Source organism: Strix uralensis, chromosome 20 (genome assembly GCF_047716275.1).
Source record: "Strix uralensis isolate ZFMK-TIS-50842 chromosome 20, bStrUra1, whole genome shotgun sequence".
NCBI classification, from domain to species: domain Eukaryota; kingdom Metazoa; phylum Chordata; class Aves; order Strigiformes; family Strigidae; genus Strix; species Strix uralensis.
This window is the reverse complement of record NC_133991.1, coordinates 8,924,231-8,943,849: the sequence shown is the minus strand read 5'-3', so window position 1 is coordinate 8,943,849 and position 19,619 is coordinate 8,924,231. Positions and strand designations below refer to the sequence as shown.

The window sequence follows — 19,619 nt, the reverse complement described above, 5'->3', positions numbered from 1 at the left end:
GTACTAATGACCTCAGGCTAATGGTTATGTTGGGACACCGAACCTCCCTTGAGCAGCCAGTGCAAAATCTGAATTCCCAAGTGGTTCAGGGCTTTGGCATTCTAGAAAGGGACTGAGGGGGATGTCCTAAAACCCACTGCTTTGAGAGTAACTTCTCAGAGAGCAGCACAGGCTGCAGCTCTGACGAAAGCAAAATACTCCCCCTTTGCTGGCCAGAATGGAAGCGTTGTGACAGCAGAGGATGAATGTGGAGACAGGATATGGAATGTCCTGATGCAACCAGTTACCTGGGATGTTGGAGAAGTGAAGCTCTTTACTTACTCATCTTAGCTGTCCCCAGGGAAATGCTACTACTTTGTGATAAACATCATACTCTGAATCGGGTGCTCTTATTTCATTTCTCACCTCTGCGAATTCATCTGTGTTTATTTTTTTTTCCAATGTGTCTACGATTTCCAGCTTCTTGTCACAGATTGCTAGTAAAAAATGAAGGGATATTGGTTTAGAAAGCAAACAGTTGTGGTTTTGCATATTGTACACATTTTTTTGCACACTATAGGTTACCTTAACTTTGAGGTTATCCTACAGAGTAGCTGAACCATCTGACTGTACAGAGGCTATCTAAATCTGATTCCTACATATTTCTCTTGCTGAGAATCTGCACTTATTTATTCAGAACTGTATGGTCATATTTATTCATGACATATGTTGGTGCAAATCACAATGATTTTAACAGTACTTACAATTAATTACGTGAGGGGAGAAATGATTTTTGATTTTTCAAACAGATAAAACTGCCTTAAAATTCCGGGGACAAGGATTCTCCTTTGCAAGAGTGGAATCTGCAAATCACAGTAATTTTTCTAAGAAGCTCTGTGGGAATATTTTTACTGATGATGGTATTCAAAACTATCTTTTGGTCAGCTTCTGGGCTGCTATCATGGAACTAAGAAGATATGTCACATGTCTACTGAATGAGGTATTTGAACACAGACATGCTATTTCTCCTGGGATTATTTTTCGGTTCCTTCTTCTAGAATATATTAGGAGTAAGGAGAAAATTCACCACTGAATGCATTTATCTGTTGTTGACATTCCTAAACCGTACATTATCTTTATTAAACTCTAAAACAGAGCTTAATGTTCCATTAACATATATTGGATGCTATTAAATGAAATAAATAAAGTAACAGAGCCACACTGCTAGTGAAATATGACATAAAGCACCTCCAGCCTCTGGAGAGCAAGCATCTGGACAGAAACTTCCTTCTCAGTCTCGTGTCCCAGTATCCGTTCATGCCCGAGAATCACAGCCACCACAGCAGGAGCACAAGGGCTGTGTTTGGCATTCGCACAACGTACTCCCAATATAGGATGATTACTCAGAGGAACAATTCTGTAATATAGAAAGGGCTGAGCAAGGGCAAGCTCTAGACAGAGGTGACTCCAGCAGCAAGCAGAAATGCACTCTGGAGTTCCCTGCTTATCATCCCATCTTCCAGCAAAGGCAGATTTGTTATTATCAATGATCATTACAGGCTCTCAATGCAAAGGGCTGGCAGCAGCCTGTATGTTGCTGCTTCCTGGCTCTATCTATTCAATTATCATTATTTGGGGAGGTCAAGTGTAAGCTACATCAAGTGGACAGGAATTATGGAAATCCCTTCTGTGCTGAGTGCTCTGGTACAGAGGCCCTTGTGCATGTGTCACTGGCATGCCTGGGCCTGGGGAAGGAATGGTGAGGCAATATGGGCTATTTGGCATTTCCCCTCAAACCACAAAAGGTAACAACACAGTCAGACATTAATTTTTTTGATCCTACCTTTCGACCATACCTCCCGGTATGCCAAGCTGTCCGTGGGATTTCCAAGACCTCCCATGAGACAAGGAACACCATGGGGTAGGGTAGATGAAGGAGGTTGTTACAGTGATTCTTAAAAATTGTGATAAGCACAAGGCAATGTCTGGTTAATGAAGGATGTAAGTGGAAAGGGCCTGCATCTGATCTTTCTATCTCTCTGAAAGATTTTTAAAACTTCTTTCCTTACTTTTCAAGATCATATTAATGAACAACATGGTGGTTCAGTCTCCTTTCAATCTGTCTGAAGGTTTGTGGTTCATATCCTAGCTGGTATAACTACCTTCAGAGATTCTTTCTCTATTTATCCAATCTGTTTCCTGCTTGCTCACAGTTTGCATCAAGATTCAGACCACAGAAATAAAACTAAAGACGACACATTGAAAACTTACCTTTCCTCACATCTGTGGGAATAGAAGCAATGGCATCTGGGAAAGACCTCAGGGCACTCTGAACCTACAAATCAGGTGATAGTCAAAGGCCTGTTTCATGCAGACAATTGTAGGCAATTACTAAAATAAATCATCTGGAACAATCAGTCCTATGGGCCAACCATGCTTCTTACCACCCACAGGTGGGCCCTGTTAAGTGTAGACCTTGTCTATGTTGTGCTGTGTGTAACCACAGGACAATTTTCTAGGGGCCTTGTGTGACTTGTAAGACAGGTGCTTGTACCCAGAGATGTATTACAATTACCGCAGATCTCATCTTTTATGAACTGCAATATCAATTTGTATGAGTCACAGGGATAGAAAGAAGTTTTAATGGAGGTCACAGAAGAGCAAGAGTGGCTGCCCCAGACCTTTTTAAAGGAATCCCAAGGGATAACCAGCTGCAGAGAAGGACGTCCAGTGATGAGGTATGTATCCAACAACCTCAGGAGTGTCTGAGTACCTTACGGGGCATTTAGCTTCCCACGGGTCTCTGTGGAGAACGCATTGCAATCCCTCCATGCGCTCATGGGAATCAGGGCTTGGTGAGGCTAAGTGGTAGTCAAAGACCTGCACCCTGACCCTAAGGGATGTCAAGGCCATTACCAATCCCTGTGCTCCATGCTGCCATCCTGGGGCAGACAGCACTATCACAATCTTCTTTTTCCTCCTGTCTGGAACAATCATAGCAGTGTGTTAACAAGGATCTTCCCTAGTTACCAGTGCAACTGGTATTCTGCCACTGACATCCACCGTCCACTGTTTGAACTGAATCGCCAGCGCCTCCTTTCTCATCTCTTTCAGCTGAGACTTCATATTGTCCACCTGCTCCCTTTCCTTACGCTTGTTCTTTGCCTCAGCCCTCATCCTGGCCAGCCTGTAGGACATGGAAATATGCTTTAGAAAGATACCATCATAAACATATTTAAGATAGATTAAGCCTACCCTGAAGAACAAAAGGAAAGGAAATAAATTCTTACTGAAATTCTTGTCCCTCTAGTATAAGCAGATTTTTTTCCAAACAAATACTTGATGTTTGAGGCACAAAATTACTAGCGTGACTATTGGACTAGATATTAGTAATCTGTTTTCAGAGAGCAGCTCCAAGGAAGTGAGACTATTTATATTCTGACATTTATCACCTCCTGAAATCTAGTGTAACTATGAACCTGAAGAAATAACCTCTGAGTGTCAGATATGTGCATGTGGAGAGAGCCTCTTGTAGAGTACATGGTAGACATTCAGGAGAAAATAATCTGTACAGCTCTCCTCATTTATGTAGTTTCAACAGTGATAAATTTTACCTTCACATTTATAATGGCATTCATAATTTATTGTGTTGTCATCCTTCAATTTCCTTCCAATTTTAGCAAGAAGGGAGGTGTCTAATTTTGCTACACTTGATTTACCAACAAAATTGTATCAGTATGCATTTGTATCAAAGCCTAAGTGCCATTTCACATAAGCACTTCAGTGGCACAGAAGAATGTTCAATGAAATTTTTTAAGCAGTCTCACACAATAAAGTCCTTACTGCCTTAGGACAGGGATAATACACCAACCTCTCCACCATTTTGAACACAGAGTTTGCAAGCTTGGACTAAAAGTACCTCCCTTTCTTCGTCCTTCTGTTTTCTTTGCTTCTCTAATCACCCAGCCATGTTTTTCCAATATTCCATTTCACACAACAAAAGAACTGAGTAAGATTGATCCCATAGAACTCACCTGCTTTGGGTTTGACTTTGTACATTTATGAAATGGAAAAAAAAGCCTTTAGGAAGTTCAAAATGCTTAAAGCCAAAGGATCAGTTCATATGGGGAGAACAGTCCCTGCTTATTGACGCTGCTGGAATCTCTCTGCATTGAGACATCTGCCCTGCGCACCTCTGCGGCTCTCACTTACACCCTCTTGTAGCTAGTCAGAGTAAGGGGAATTGCTTCTCTTCAGCACCTGAGAACACACTAGTCCAGAAACTGTATTTTAACTAATGATTTCTGCTCCCTTCTTCCCCTTGTTTAACATACTGTGAAGATGGGCTGATCCTGTCCCTGCTCTCTTCTGTTGCTATGGGGTCATCCTAGAAATTATAAACCGGTATTCTCTTTAATGAGTAGAAAGGGCCATTTAACATGTTACAGCAACACACTTTGATCACAGTCAGTTTTATCACTAGGTATTTGTTCTTCATGGCCACTTATCACAGAGGTTTCTTCATGAATAACTGGGTTCCTTAATCAGTCGTGGGCATTGCACAAGGGCCTGCTGAGGCAGTTCAGCCTCCAGCACTTTGATAGCAGGGGAAGGGTAAGATAATTTCCTGTCATCTTCTGACTCCTTCACAGACACGGCAAAGCAGAGGTACGTAGCAGGTACCCAGTTAAATGGACTAACAGATTTTTCTCTAATATATGCTACAAACAGAAAGAGAAAACCAGACCATTTCTAGCTGCAGCTCCTCCTCGGGAGCGGGCAAGCTGAAAGGAGAGCTAAGGCCATGCTAGGAGTTGCCAAGGTGCTCTGGTGATTAATTTGGGCAGTGCTCTGCACAAGTTACATTGCACGCTGCACCTGCACTGTGCTGCAGTTTTGCATTTATTTCTACGGTCCTAAAACACCAGGCAGCTGCATCCTCTGCTTGGTGTCCCTGGTGTGGGACAAAATGTTTCCCTGCTGGACAATAAGGGCAAAACAGGCTGGAACAGTGCTGGGCACCCATTTCAAAGTGAGCTCATTTCAGTATTAGACATTTCCAGAAAAGATGAGATGGCAGCGAGGGTGACTTCTCCCTGCAGAATGAAACATGTTCCTTCAGGAAGACAGCCGCCTAACTCCCACACAAGGATGGGTGACTCAGACTGAAGGATACCATCCCTGGACAAATAAAGTCTGTTTCAGGTATCAATCCATTTGGATAAGGAAATTCTCCCATCTGTTCTCCCGCATGCCTTGAATCCCAGTCAGGTGGCAGGTAAGGAGAGACTGGAGGAAGCCTGAGCGAGCTCACTGAGGACTGCTAAGCTTCAGATAAGAACCTGTGGTGAAATCCTGCCTTTCCTGAAGGTAATGTCAAGGCTGCCGGGAGCTCCACTGGGGCCAGAATTTCACTCCTCATCTTTCTGGTGCTTATGTGAGAGATTTTAAGCACAGACTGGCATTTCTCTTGCAACATTCTTTTTCCTGTTTAGAAAGCCAGTGACTCACATCAGGAGTCTCAGTGCTACACGGTGTCAGTAAAATCCTCTGTGCTGCTGTCGTTTAAGAATCCTATGCAAATCCTACAATACAGCCATCACAAATATGTAAATCCTGAGCTGCTGTGAATGCAAATCCCATGACACTACTACCAGCGGATATGCAAAACCTGCTACAGCTATGGCTACATAAACCCCCGTGGCAGTGCTGTCTGCGGAGAGATTGATTTCTACAAGTCTTGATAGTCACTTCCTTTGCATCAGCTCTGATAGCTACAAATTGAGAACCTGTCTCCAAATGTAAACATGGACTTAACAGCCAAGGCCACGATAACGTGTCACTAGTAACCAACACTTTAGGAAAATCTGACCTTTCCAGAAATAAGCTGTGATTCACAATGAAAGCTAAGAGAATTTTAGTAAAAAAACCCCAACCAACCAAACAAAAACAAACCAAAAAAACAACCCAAAACTCCAGGAAATTTTACGTATTTTAATTAACTTGTTCTTGCAAAATAAAAATGAGATATGGTTCTGAGCTTCCTGCATCCAGGTGTCCCTCTGTGAAGCAGTATGAATGGTGAAACAGTCCCCAAAACAAAGGTGTGGCAAGGCTGGCATCCTAAACATCCCCCCACAACAGTCTGTGCTTGAGTGAAAGGTCACTGAAAAAAAAGATGTTTCCCCAGATCATTTGTTTCAGTGGACTGGCATTTAAAAAATAAAAAATAAAATTGAAAATATTTTACCAGCTCTAGTTGTACTACTGTATGTCTGCTTATGAAGAAAAAACAAAAAGCTGAGCTCTTACACACTGATCACTGATCAGTTATAATTATTTTTATCTGTAGGGAAAAAGGTAAGTGACGGTATGAAATTCCCTTATCACACTGCTTTAGTTGTATTCACAAAGGCATGTTCCTATGAACTGTAACAGTATGTGGACTACAAATGTAGAGAGAGAGAAACTCAGAGCAGTAGGGAGAGATTTAACATTTTTTTAATTCATTGTAATACTGGGAACTTCAATTATCTTCATTTAGAGTTTATGCATAAGACATGTCAACATTTTACTTCCCTAATTCCTGACACTGAAACCCTGAAACCAATTTTCAAGCTGCACATAATATTTATGCAAATAGAAGAGACAGCCATTCAAATAGAAGTCATTATTCTACAAACACAGATATAGAATAAAGTGATCTAGTAGTCAAAGTAATTTTGACATCATTCACGATCACCTCTGGGTCATCTATAAACACAAACGTTCACTTCTATGTTTTTCATAACAATGAAAATGAAAGCATTTTTCTTCACCTAATGCACTCACATTCTAACCTTAGCATGATGTAACATGCCATGGAACCCCCTTCCAATATTCATTAAATATTATACTAAAGCAAGCAGCCTAGAATACACCCCAAAAATAAGCAACATAATAAAATACAAAACAGTTTCTACTTTAAAGAGTAAAAAGAATCTGAAAGTAAAAATCCCAGGAGGAGTTTCTACAATCTGCCAGGACAATATTGTTGTTGGTTTGGTCAAGAGAAATCATCCCGAAGGAGGAAACAAAGGTTGTCTTTTTATTAGGTTTGGCAGAATATGGAAGAAATGATCTGAAGAGTGCACAGACCTTTGATACCAACACCTGTCCTAAAGAACTGCTGTCACCAACCTAGACTGGTTTGAAAGCAGTTTGCACTCCACATAGGTAATTAAGATAGAGTCTAAAGAGGAATTATATACTTGTGAAGGGCAGAATATTGCCTTAAACAGGAATAACTAGTGTTTCATTTTGTGTGACATGTTCTGGCATTTGTCCTGCTTCTCAAGTTTTTTATGAGAGACAACTACCATCTCTGGCACTACACTCCGTAAGGTTAATTTTGTTCGACACTCTGACAGCTGGGCTGCAGTCACACCATTCCTTTTGTGAAACAGAGACCAAGACACCAAGCTCTGGTCTTGCGACCAGCAACACTTTCAACTCTCTCACCTCTGTGATGTTGTACCAGGCATCTCAGTTTTTAGCTCCTCCGTGACCATCTTCATTCCTCTCAGGTACGGGCCTGGTTTTGTAGAAATACTGTACCGAGGGTTATGTCTCATCAGATATTCTCCAAGAAAAATAATGGGGTTAAATTTGGTTGGTTTTTTGTCTGGTGTGAGCACATTCTTTCTTTCCACTTCCATTAACAGTTTTTCCACTCCTGGGATTAATGTAGGTAGGAGTTTGTCAAGCAAATAGATGCGAGTATCTAGTGTCTCTCTCTCTTCACTGAGCCACTCTTTGAACAGCCAGTCACAGGGTTCTCTCTTCTCTACCTTTTCTCCTTTTGCCTTTTGTGAGCGAATCATCTTCACCTTTGTCTCCTGCAGTCTCAGACACCTCTGATGTACCTTTTCATAAAAACGCTCTTTCCACGGAGCATAATTGCTAAGACGTGGCAGCTCATCATTCCCCTGATTTCTCTTCATTTCTGTGACAGCCATATTCTCACCTCCAAGTTTGGGTTGTTTTAGACCTGCAGTTTGGGCTGCTTCTTTGGGCTGAGCAGCCATATTTCCATCACTGTGACACAGAACAAAAGCAACTTGTTATATAATGCCGAAAGATGCAGCAGTGTCCTAGCAGATGACACAGGAAGAAAGTCTATTGTTAGGAATTAACTAATATTCTTTTTCTATGTTCCTTTTTTATTGTTACTGCTGCTTTGTACTCTTAAATAAATACAGCCCCTTTATTTCAAAGATCAGTAAATGATTTATAAAGATTAATTATGTATCACAATAGCCCTTGGAGACAGAGCAACTAAATAAGTGTGTTCCTTTCTTACGGGAGAAGAAACTGAGACACAGAAATGATTAATTCCAGGTCACTTAGAGACTCAGAAACCCAGTGGTGAACAGTGCTCAGAAGTCTTGTCTCCCAGTTCAAACCAGTGGATTCTTCTCACCCCTAGTATCATTATTTCTATTTAGGTCCCATTCCATGCCTCCAGGAAATCCAGTGGATAAGAGACAAAGCAAGCAAGTGATGGAAAATACCGGATGCTTAGGAGTAAGATTTCTCTACACGCCACCTTCTGCTTCATCTTTTCTGTAGCTGTGAGAAACAGTGAGGAAGCTTGTCCCACAGACCACTTGATTTCAACTTTGGCAACTATCTTTTCCTCTGGACATTCTGTTCAGGTAACGAGGACACAGGTGCATGGGTCAGCAGAGCTCATACAGAAAGGGAAACTCTATACCATGAACTCTGTAATTAAGCTGTTCACAAGCACTTAATCGTGTAGGTTATTCTGTAAAAGACAGACCTATGGAGAGTTGCAGATATCTCCCTTTACAATTTCCCAGACTCCACTGTTTTCTTCTCAGTATGTTAATTCTGTGAAATACCAGGAAGAAACTGAGTTGCTCACATGGCACAATTTGAAAACCATTGCTATATGTCTCCACACATAACTGCGTCTGTAATGGGACTTACCCATACAGAATGGAGCAGAATGTTGCCTAACTACTTGATTCGAAGCGTGAAAAATCACGAGCATGCTGCAAAAAACCCAGTCCAGTGTTAAACAACAACAAGGGAATGCTGTATTAGTAGAGAGAGCCTAACGTCTTTCCAAATTAAAGATGAAACCACTCTGAACTTGCTGCCATACTATCCTTTTCAAGCTCTTATTTAAAAGTGCTTTTCACTAAGGCCTTTGTATCCATAGCAATACCATTGCTTTTGATATGTTTTGCTCTTCATGTTTAAGCATTTGTAGCTGTTCTGAAGAGAGTTCAGCCCTCCAGGAAATGCATAAATGTGATATACAGCCCTCCTGGCACACAAATGTAATTACTAATATGTTGACCTTCTGGTTCATAACCATTGTTTGAATCCAAATACTGCCTGGATAGGTAGGAGGCTTCACAGCACTAAATTTCTATGTCTGTTTTCTCCATGGGCTTGTTGGCATCTCCTGATAATTTGTTTTCAAAGATAATTACCTGCTGGGGAGTGAGATGGATTTATGGATCAAGCTGCCTGCCTGACCCACCCAGAGGGTTTTAAGCTGGTAGCTGGTTTTGCCACTGGAGGACATGAGCTGTAAGGAGTCCAGATTTATAATGGTAGAAAGGGAAACCTGTCAACCCTGTCAAATTGTTCCTTGCTTAGGTGAGTTTCTTTCAATTATCTGTAAAACCAGACTTTTTCTGGTTCAAAGCAGGGTGCTAACCAAATGTTCTGGTCACATTCCAAATCAGCTGGTTTTGTTGTGCCAAAATAAACTGTTCTTGCAGTTTCAAATACTTCTGTTATTTTTTAACATCCTTTATGAAACTGCTCTGCAGTTTCTGTGCAATGTTAAAGTGACAACTGCACTCTGCTTTATGAGGTGACTGATTCTGGATGTTGATGAATATATTTTCTACACAGCTCTCAACCATTTGTTTGGATGATTTCGAGGATTAGTAAATGTTTATGAAGTATCTCTATGCCTCTGAACAAAACAAAACACAACACAACTAAGTGTGACTGTTCTATCTCAATTCCATGGCATTCACATAACTCCAAGAATGGAAGCAGAGCATAGAGAACTATGCCCACTGCTTTCATGCAGGACAGATAGAGAAGACTAAGAGGGTATGGAAAAACATACAAACAGCACATAACTGTTAAACAACAAAGGAGTGCTAGAATCAGGACCTGAAACTTGGAATTTGTTGAGGATTACAGGGACACACCTCCAGTTTGTGTAAGACACCATTGGCTCATAAACTCCAGTGCTGATTGACGTTAGCTGAGAATTTAGCCCATAATATATAGAGCTCTCATGGCCTATGACATTCCCAAGGGGAAGCTTGATTGTCCAAGTAATAGTAAGCATGGTGCACAGAGACAAGCTTTAGAAACACCCAGGAAATTTGAAATGTGATATAAAGTTTCCTGCAAGCCTTTGTTCAAGCTGAAGGCAAGATAAGCTTTTCATTATTTAGTAGGGTGCCACTTTCCTGGCTCCTTTCTGTGAGACAAATATTCTTGCTGGAATCCCTGCAGGTACAAAAAGATTATCTCTCCATTTTCTGTACATAACCCAAATCTGCTCATAAATAAGATTTTTATGGTTTCATTGTTATTCTGTTAGGGGATTTTGATGGGTGGGATAGGGCCAGGAAAGACTAAAGTTTGTCTAAGTAAGTATTTTGGAGATGTCTGAGTTACAAAAGTCTTTTCAAAAGCAGAGTCCAATCTCTTTGACGCTCTATCACTCTGAAATAGTTTTGCCTTTCCCTAACCTGCTTCATAGTGCATGTTTATCTTGCCAATCACAAAGAGCCTGATACCCTTTTCATACTTGATCTTCTTCTCAATACAATTAAAATTTAAAAAGACTTTCTCTTTTGCTGTCTGAAGCTTTGAAGAACTGTTTTTCTTACCTTTGGAGCAGGTATCAAACTAGATGTTATTCCTCCTGCTTTCAAAGTGGCTTTGCAAATGAGCAGGAATTTAATATATGCCCATCTGTTCTCAACCATTAAAAATCTTAAAGTGAATTAGGGATTTCTCAGACCTGCTGTGGAGCCGGGCTGTGAGTTTTACTCCTCTGTGTGTTTGCAGTTGCTAAGCAATAATCCCAAAGGTTGCTATGTCTCTTCCACGACTCAGAATTGCTGTAGGTTGTCTTTTGGCTTTGGCAGCCCAACAGACTCTTCTGTACTGAACTTAGATCATTGCATCACATGACTGAAAATAAAATAAAATAAAAAAGACTGTGAATAGCAACAGACAACATTAAGGGCACCAATAGTCAGAGAGAGAATCCACAGGTGCTCACTGACAGGAGGTTTACCTTCAGATTCAAGTTTCATGAAGTCCAGAACTGTCACAAGTCCATTACAAGCTGAACTGAGGAGTGTATTAACCAGATGTGAGAATCTGAGAGATAAAAAGAAATTAATTACAAACTCAATTTAAACGTTTTCAGGCTTTCTTTTTTGTAAAGAACTGTGTTGCTTTGAAGTAGCTTTGCAGGAAAGGCACTTACAGCACTAATAAGGGGGGAGTTTATAGTGCCATTTTGTTAGAGTGCCTTTAAACCTGCATCTAAAGGAATTTGATGAATCACCTTTAATAATTTCTCCTATATTCTTGAAGAATAATATGCAACACAGGGAAAGAAGAAGGAAAAAGACAAAAACATCTATAACAGTCATTCTGCACTCATTTATACTAATGTAAATCAGGTGCCTGTTCAGTGATTTCCTTGGTGTTATGCAGGACTTCCAGCTGAGAAGTTTATAGCAATTTCTGCCAGGAAACAAGGTTTATCTAATGCTGTTTCTTTCTTTGTATTTGCACTGGAAAAGGCATGATCTTTGGATTGTCTACCTGAAAGAAAACTGAACTGTGGCCTTTTCTACAGTATTTGTCACTAGAACAGCTGCACGGTACCCTACCCCCTAGCAGAGTATTAGTCTCCATTTTATGGGACAGCTGAGCTTGTTACAAAACTTGAAATAGAGGAGGTTTAATATAAATAACAGATTTTTTCCAACATTTGATACAGTTACTGTCAAAGTCACATCTGTTCTCTAGTTTAGGAACTCTGGAGTGTTAATTGTGGACTCAAAAATTTAATTCTCTGTCATCTTCATCAAGTCACTTGTTATTTATTATAGCACCCACAACACCAAGGCAAATAATAATTAATTTGTAAAACTCTGGAAATGGAAATAGCTCTAAGTAACATGCACCCAGGGTTCCAACATAAACCCAGTACGATATTTATGCTGCCCTTAAAAAAAGGGTTTAGTTTTGTTCCTAAGACCTGTCATAGGAGTTAGAAAGTGTGCATGCTGTGTACAGGTTTTTCACAAGGAGGGAATTTGCTCAGAAACTACAATAACAATTGTACTTTAGTGGACAAAAGCCTCAATTTTTCTTTTATTTTTATACTGTCTTTTCTGGAAAGTAGGACGCTATAGAAATTCCTGGTGTTTGTACCCAGCAACATTTATTTTCCTCTATGTACTCCTGTACATATTTCAGAAAAATTTGTATGGTTTTAAGTTCTATATATACCTTTGGCCATCTGTGCTAAGTGTCTCTCTGAAAAAATGCTTCTTCTGGACACTCTCAAATACCACTGGAATGCCAGGCTTACCATGTAGTAATACGCTGTACACACTGCAATACTGACTTGACTTTAGAATTCAGTATTTGCTTGCAGAGAGGAAACATAGCACAAAAAGACCCACAAAACACATATAAGTCAACTGCCACGTGAAAAATATGCTGTAATAAATTATAATTTCTCTGATATTTATTTGAAAAAAAAGTATCAGAAGGAAATATGCTCATTGCAGTGTATTTCCAAGATGCGTTGAAGTATGGCATCAATTATGTTAATAAAATGAAGCAGAAAATTAGTGCACAGGAATAATTTAAAATGAAGCTTTAAACTGAATTGTGCACTTTTTCCTCAAAGCAGTTTGCACATGATTAACTCCTGTTATCTCTTCTCCCAGGCGGGCTTGATTTTTTCCCTTTGCAATTCAGAATTCTGTTGCTATTATGATTAACTTACAAAACTTTTTCTTTTTTCAGCATGAAACATAAATTAAAAAAAACACTCTCCCTTTTCTTAAAGGGATTTTTTAACCCCCAGACAAGAGCATAGAAATAGAATTTGGAAGGAGGGATTAAAATGGCTTTATTTTCATTTTTCTGGAAGTGGAATCCTGTGGGTTAAGCAAACCTTTAATTGCACCCTATTTAACTTGGCTGTTATCCCTTAATGTTTTTGCTAAGCAAAGTGTATCCTTTTATTATGCCATCAAATACTTGCACTGTTGACAAAATAATGGGCTGAATATGTCATCACAGATGTTTTGCTGGAATTGCCTCTTCTATCTTTTTTTATTTTTCTGTGTAAGATACATTTTGGGAGCACTCTGTTGCCTTTTGCAGCTGATGCCAAGATTATGCAATAAAAGCCCTGACATGTAGTAATAATAAGTTGTGTTAGCTGAAGAAATGTTTGCAGAGTATTAAAGAAATAGTCAGTTCTGGAAATGCATACAAAACCAGCTCATGTATAGCTCCACATCCTTTAAATGATATACTGGGCTAAAGCTGCAGGTGCTGACCACAGTGCTTTCAGCACAGGAAAGAATAAGGCCACAGGCGTCCAGTCTCTGTTTTGTACCAACCATGATGCTGTGACCACAGGCTGCCCTCTAATTGCTCTTTTCAATCAGAATACATCTGCCTTATAGCTTCCTCCTCCACATTTAAATTCTGCTGCTAAAAAACATTGCACATGCAAATTATACCTTCCTAATGGCTGGGAGAACCATTGCAATCTGTGATTATTGTAGTTACTAACTGATATGTGGGACCTTTAGCTAACTGTGGATAGCCACTCCATCATTTTCTTGTGGTAAATTTTTTTTTTTAAAAGTTTGACATTGAAATACGTGGAAGAGCTACAGGATATATGAAAGCTACACAAAAGTCTATTTTGGAAGCTGGTTTTAATAATAATTTCTTGATAGTAATCCCTGCATGACTGTTGCTCAAAATCCAGAATGAAACACCAGTCCCAGGTGAGGGAACTGCTAGAACACTCTGGGAACTTGTAGTCTTCCACCCATCCTCTGTATCAGCGCAGACGTATCTGAACAGAAGATACATGCCTTGAAGCAGCCCTATATTTGCAGGAATCCGTTTGAGCGAAACGAAACAACAACCTAGGTATTACACTTTAAAGAAAGGTAAATAGCATTAAGATTCCTGTCATGTGCCAGAGAAGAAAAAACTTTCCCATCCTTAAATGTGACTCCTGCCTCCACTGAAAATCAAGGCAAAAACTTTACAGCAGCATGGCCTCGTATCTGGCTACCACCTCAACACAGTGGTTGGTAACCACAAAGAATCTCTCTGCTAAGCTTCACGATGCTTTGTTTAACCAAGATGTAGCCAAGCACTCGAGTCCATGCTTCTTATGTTCCCAAAACCTTCTCCAAGGGACTACTAAGTGATGAAGGATCATTTTTACCTGAAAGAAAGGAATGCTTTCCCAGGAGACAAAGCACTTTTTCGGTTTCACAGAAAATAAGACAGAAAAATGTAGTTTGGAGAACAAACACCATACTTGAGTAAAATATAACAAAAAGCATCTACAATGAATATAGTGGCAAACCTAAATAATCTTTAAAATTATTGAAAATGAAAAGGTTCCCATGTGTTCCATCATATTGTTAATCCGTGACATTTCTAGCTAACGTTTTACATCTGTTCTTTCCTGAACTGGGTACGAACTAAATAAAAAGGTGACTAATATGGTCTGAAAAATACACTTTATGCAGTTTAGTTACATAGCTGGAACAAGTAGCAAATACTGATAGGAAAAAAGTTCTGTGGAAACTACAGATAGAGCTTTTTTCAGTAGCCACACCTAACAGCCTTAGTGGTCTAGCTGTGTCGTTTGCAAGTGTGCAAAAAAAATGGTACATGCAACTCACAAGCAGAGAGCAGTCCTTTTTCTCCCTAAACTTGCAGCTTGCTTTATCTATAATGGCAAAAGGATGTCTGTATCTGGAAGAGTCTTTGCCAATCTATATTGGCTGTACAGATACCCCAAAACCACATCTGTATTGCAGATTTGCCCACAGAAAAGATAAGGCATTTAATAAATAAATGGGAGGGACCGAACAAGAAGCTGTTCAGAAAAAAAGATACTGTTTTATTGGGAAGCTGTGGAGTATTCAGAACTTGGGGGATATTATTTTAAAAGGGGTCTGGAAGGCATTTTCGTGATCTCTATGCCATACATCAGAGTGTGCTGCTAGCATACTTTCCACAAATATTGTGTTTCAAAATAACATGATGGCTGTAAACGGCCAGACAATGACTCTTCGATTCCCTATGGGTTTTACTTATTCTCCCCATGCGCTCGGATCCCACTGGGGTCTTGTCTGGACTCTTTCGTGTTCAAGGTTCTGCCTTGCGGTGCAGTGGGCTCTGTAAACTCAGCTTTGGTCCAGCTTAGGGAGCCCGTCCTTCATCCTCTCTTGTCCCCTAGGAGGCAAAACGCCTCATTAGCGAGCCTGACTTCTCCATTGCAGTGAAGCCCAGCTACCAGGGCCGCCCTGCTAATGATTGTGACGGGAATAACCTAAAGAGCTACCCCGTGGCTTTTCTGGTGCTTAGATTTACAGGGACAAAAGAGTCCTGAACAGTTCTGTCAGTCTGAGGAGCAGATGAACGCAACAGGGACCATGTGCTTAAAAGGAATCTACAGGTTTATACACACTCTTGACAAAGAAGACTTTGCTCTAAATATTAAACTATTTAGACTGGCTTCTGTTTATCACACGTAGTGTTGTCATTAGATGCCCAAGACAATTCTTGATCCCAGTTACCTCCTTGCCATCATTCCCACGAATTCGGTAGCACCAGGCTGAGACTGCAAAACAAATGAAGCTTAAAAGTGTTGGTCCTTTGACTCAGAACCCAAACTGTCAAGCAGTATTGCATTCTGGGGATGTTTGAATGCTTAAAATGTCATGTATACTTATTAGACTAGTTTCACAGAATCACAGAATCATCTAGGTTGGAAGGGACCTTGAAGATCATCTAATCCAACCGTTAACCCAGCACTGACCGTTCCCAACTACACCAGATCCCTCAGCGCTGGGTCAACCTGACTCTTGAACACCTCCAGGGATGGGGACTCCCCCCCTGCCCTGGGCAGCCCATTCCAACACCCAACAACCCCTTCTGCAAAGAAATCCTTCCTAAGAGCCAGTCTGACCCTTCCCTGGCGCAGCTTGAGGCCGTTCCCTCTTGTCCTGGCGCTTGTTCCTTGATTGAAGAGACTCATCCCCCCTCTCTGCACCCTCCTTTCAGGGAGTTGGAGAGGGCCATGAGGTCTCCCCTCAGCCTCCTCTTCTCCAGACTAAACCCCCCCAGTTCCCTCAGCCGCTCCCCATCAGACCTGTGCTCCAGACCCTGCACCAGCTCCGTTGCCCTTCTCTGGACACGCTCGAGTCATTCAATGGCCTTTTTGGAGTGAGGGGCCCAAAACTGAACCCACTCATCGAGGTGCATTTTTTGGTGTTCAGGCTCGTGCACTGATGTATAAATAGGTGTTATACGCTGTTTTCGTTACAGCAAGTGACCATAGCTCCCCAGTCCAAGGAAAAGCTACATTATGTGAGCATTAAGGCCAACCCTCCCAGGTACGGTGCCATGCGCATTGTCACCGCTCCCAGCAGGATGGCATTCCAAAAAACCGTCGCTTTTACATACCAGGGCGCCCTGCCAGGAGGCACGTTCGGGGTGGCCCCAGCCGAGCTGGCACACATTACTGAAACTCACCTCTGGGGCTGAGAGGCCGGAGAGGGAATGAGGAGACACACACCCCCCACCCCCCCCAGGCCCCAGAGCGGCGCTGGCAGCGGCGCCCCTCGGCACGGCAGGGGTTAACCCGCGCGCGCGGGGCGGGGCCGCGCTGACAGCTGGCGCATGCGCACTGCCGCCGCATTGTGCCCGGCCGGCCCAGCCCCAGCGCGCCTCAGTTGGCGAGAGGCCGCTGGCGCGCGTGGAGCTGCTGCCCCCTGCGGCCGGCGCGGCGCCACCTCCGCTCCGCTCCGCTCCGCTCCGCTCCCCGCCCTCCCGCCGCCGCCGCTCGCCATGGAGTAAGGCCCCCGCCGGCCGGACGGTGGGGCCCCGCCGTGCCTCGATGGCTCTGGTCACGGTGCAGCGCTCGCCTACCCCCAGCGCCACCTCCAGCCCCTGCGCCTCGGTGAGTCCGCCCGCCCGCCCGGCGCTGAGGGGAGCGCGGCGGTTGGTGGCCGTGAGGGTCGGCGCGCGGCCGTGCGCATGCGTGGCTGTGGCCTGGTGACAAGCGGAGGGAGAGGCGGGGGGTCCCGGCTGCCCCTCGGCAGGCCCGGGCTGGGCCAGGGAGGGGTGGGGGGTGTCCGCGGTCCCAGCCCTCAGGCTGCGGAAGGGCTCTCGGGTACCGCAGCCCGGGGGAGGTTTCCCCCCCGCAGAGTCCTGGTCAGAGCCCGCCCCGAGGCTCAGCCCCTGTGGAAAGGTGCTGCTGCCCCATCTGCAGCGCGGAACTGTCTAAATAAAGCAGCCGGGTTTAATTTTGTTTTCATTGTATGTGGGGGGAGAGAGGCGGGAGGTGTGCGTGGAAGCAAACTGACATTGTTCCGGCTTCGGCTCTTTTAAGATGATTTAATCTGACAGTACCCTCTGGGTATCTTCAGTACGTGGCCCTTCCTTTGGGAAGAGCTAAGATTTTTTTTTTTTTTCCCCTTTTTTTTGAATGTTGCATATAATCTTCGAGGGGCTGTGTCAAGCCCAGGACAGATACAGAAAGGCCAGATTTCAAATCTCCGGGTGCGATGTGCAGAATGAGCAGATGTTCTCATCGCTGCCCTGGATCAGGAAGTGAGGCAGGCGGCTCTAAAGACTTCTTGCTTTCCATGCTCTTTAAACTTGGGACGGGCTGTCGTTTTAGTACTTCTGTATTGTAAAATCTTGCATGTTAACCCCCTAAACTGCTACCTACCGTTTATGTGGCTTGTTTCTAATATAACTGAGGATAAGAACGAAAACAGCTTGCTTTCACTCTCTGAATGCTTAGTTCTCATCTTTTTTCCTTAAAAAACCTCATGCATTATCACACCGGTGTTATGTCTGGCTTGCAAATGTTTGGGGGAGAGAAGAGTTGAAATCCCGGTTTCTTCTGTCATAGGGGGGGGAATGAAGAAGCCAACTACTCTGAAAATATTTCTTGTTGTGTTAGGTAACCTCTTCTGAAACTAGATCAGCTACTTGACAGGTCCTGCCTGCCCTGACAGCATTTTAGCTGTCAGAACACTTTTTTTTCCTTCCTCTTTCATTCTTATGACTCTCCTAAGGTATGTTTATTTAGCAACACAGATTAATTTTGCTTATATTTCTCTGCTATAAATATAAATGTGCTGCATTACTTCAGAGTTTGCTTCCCCCTTTTGACTTCTGTACCCGTTCCACTATTCCTTTTCCCATACATCTTGCATTTAAGACATCTTGTGAGAATAGGTAGGTCTCTCATGGGATCTTCCTCCTTTCTCCCACTTGGATGCATAACCCCTTCCTTTGTTAAATATTTTATATATATGAACAATCAGTTGTATTCTGTAAGGCTTTCCCATCTGGAACAGCCAGGCTGTTTCCTAACCATTAAATTAAATTGGAACTGTACTGATTTAAAAACTAAGTAGTGTTCAAAATTGTATAAACAACTCCCTCCAGAGCCTGATAAATCCAGAGAATGCAGCTTTTGGTATATATCTATATTCTCTTTCTTCAGTCTCATAGAACGGAGGTGTATCAGTGGTCTTTGTCGATCCTTGGTGCCCTATGCAAAACTAAGTGTGTGACTGTTTTCCTGGCCTGGATTTGGGTCTCATAATTACTCTACTTTCTGATACTTTTCTGGCAGTCTAAAGTGGAAATGATATTCATCATATTCTGCCCTTAACTGCTATTACTTGAGTACTTCTGCATTTGCTGTTATAACTTCCTAACCACACTTTAGGGTTTTCACTGCCCTTTTAGCCTGTTCTTAGATAGCTGGGGTTGGCTGTTTCTCCATTCTTCTGCCAGAATTTTGTTGAGCTTGTGTGTGTTCCTCTTCTGTCACAAAGTTGTTTCTTAATCAAAACCGTCGGTATCATTTCAGATGATGATCCTTCCTAGGCTGCAGAGGGCTTGTGACAGGGCAGTCACCTTTTTAGTCCTTAGGAAGGCTTTGGTCCTGTGAGCCTGCCACGCTTGCCATTCTTATGGATCCTTGCTGACTTCAGCAGGAGGACTTAATTCTTTCAGTTTTAAGTGAAATTGTTTCAACCAATCTGTTGTAAACTGTAGCTTCCTTCTATATGGACTGATAACTCTATCTCCAAGTTAACTCTTAAAAGAAAACTCATCTTGCTAATTAATTTTTATGAGTAGTATAAGGGTCTAACTTGCTGCATGAAACCCGACTGTTTCTGGAAAAAAAAAAAAAATCTGGTAACTGCTGGAACTTTGCTGTTCCAGCTTGTGGGCAAGGAAGAAGCATGTTGGTGTGCAAGCATATG

At 42.2% G+C, this 19,619-nt stretch overlaps 2 protein-coding genes across 2 annotated transcripts in view; one reads left to right on the top strand and one right to left on the bottom strand.

The window, feature by feature from the left end:
• EFCAB5 (EF-hand calcium binding domain 5) overlaps positions 1-17,305 on the bottom strand; it is a 42,737-nt gene extending 25,432 nt beyond the window's left edge. Inside the window, exons 1-7 of the mRNA XM_074890486.1 lie at positions 17,257-17,305; positions 11,327-11,412; positions 11,048-11,220; positions 7,480-8,055; positions 3,010-3,166; positions 2,251-2,314; positions 406-476 (exon numbers count right to left, since the gene is read on the bottom strand). Of these exons, the coding sequence (XP_074746587.1) occupies positions 406-476; positions 2,251-2,314; positions 3,010-3,166; positions 7,480-8,045 (858 nt within the window). The 5' untranslated portion in view covers positions 8,046-8,055; positions 11,048-11,220; positions 11,327-11,412; positions 17,257-17,305. The remainder of the gene's footprint in view (positions 1-405; positions 477-2,250; positions 2,315-3,009; positions 3,167-7,479; positions 8,056-11,047; positions 11,221-11,326; positions 11,413-17,256) is intronic.
• Positions 16,996-19,619, top strand: part of SSH2 (slingshot protein phosphatase 2) — a 105,049-nt gene continuing 102,425 nt past the window's right edge. The window contains 2 exon segments of the mRNA XM_074890485.1: positions 16,996-17,019; positions 17,021-17,287. Coding sequence (XP_074746586.1) covers positions 17,008-17,019; positions 17,021-17,287 — 279 coding nt within the window. The 5' untranslated portion in view covers positions 16,996-17,007.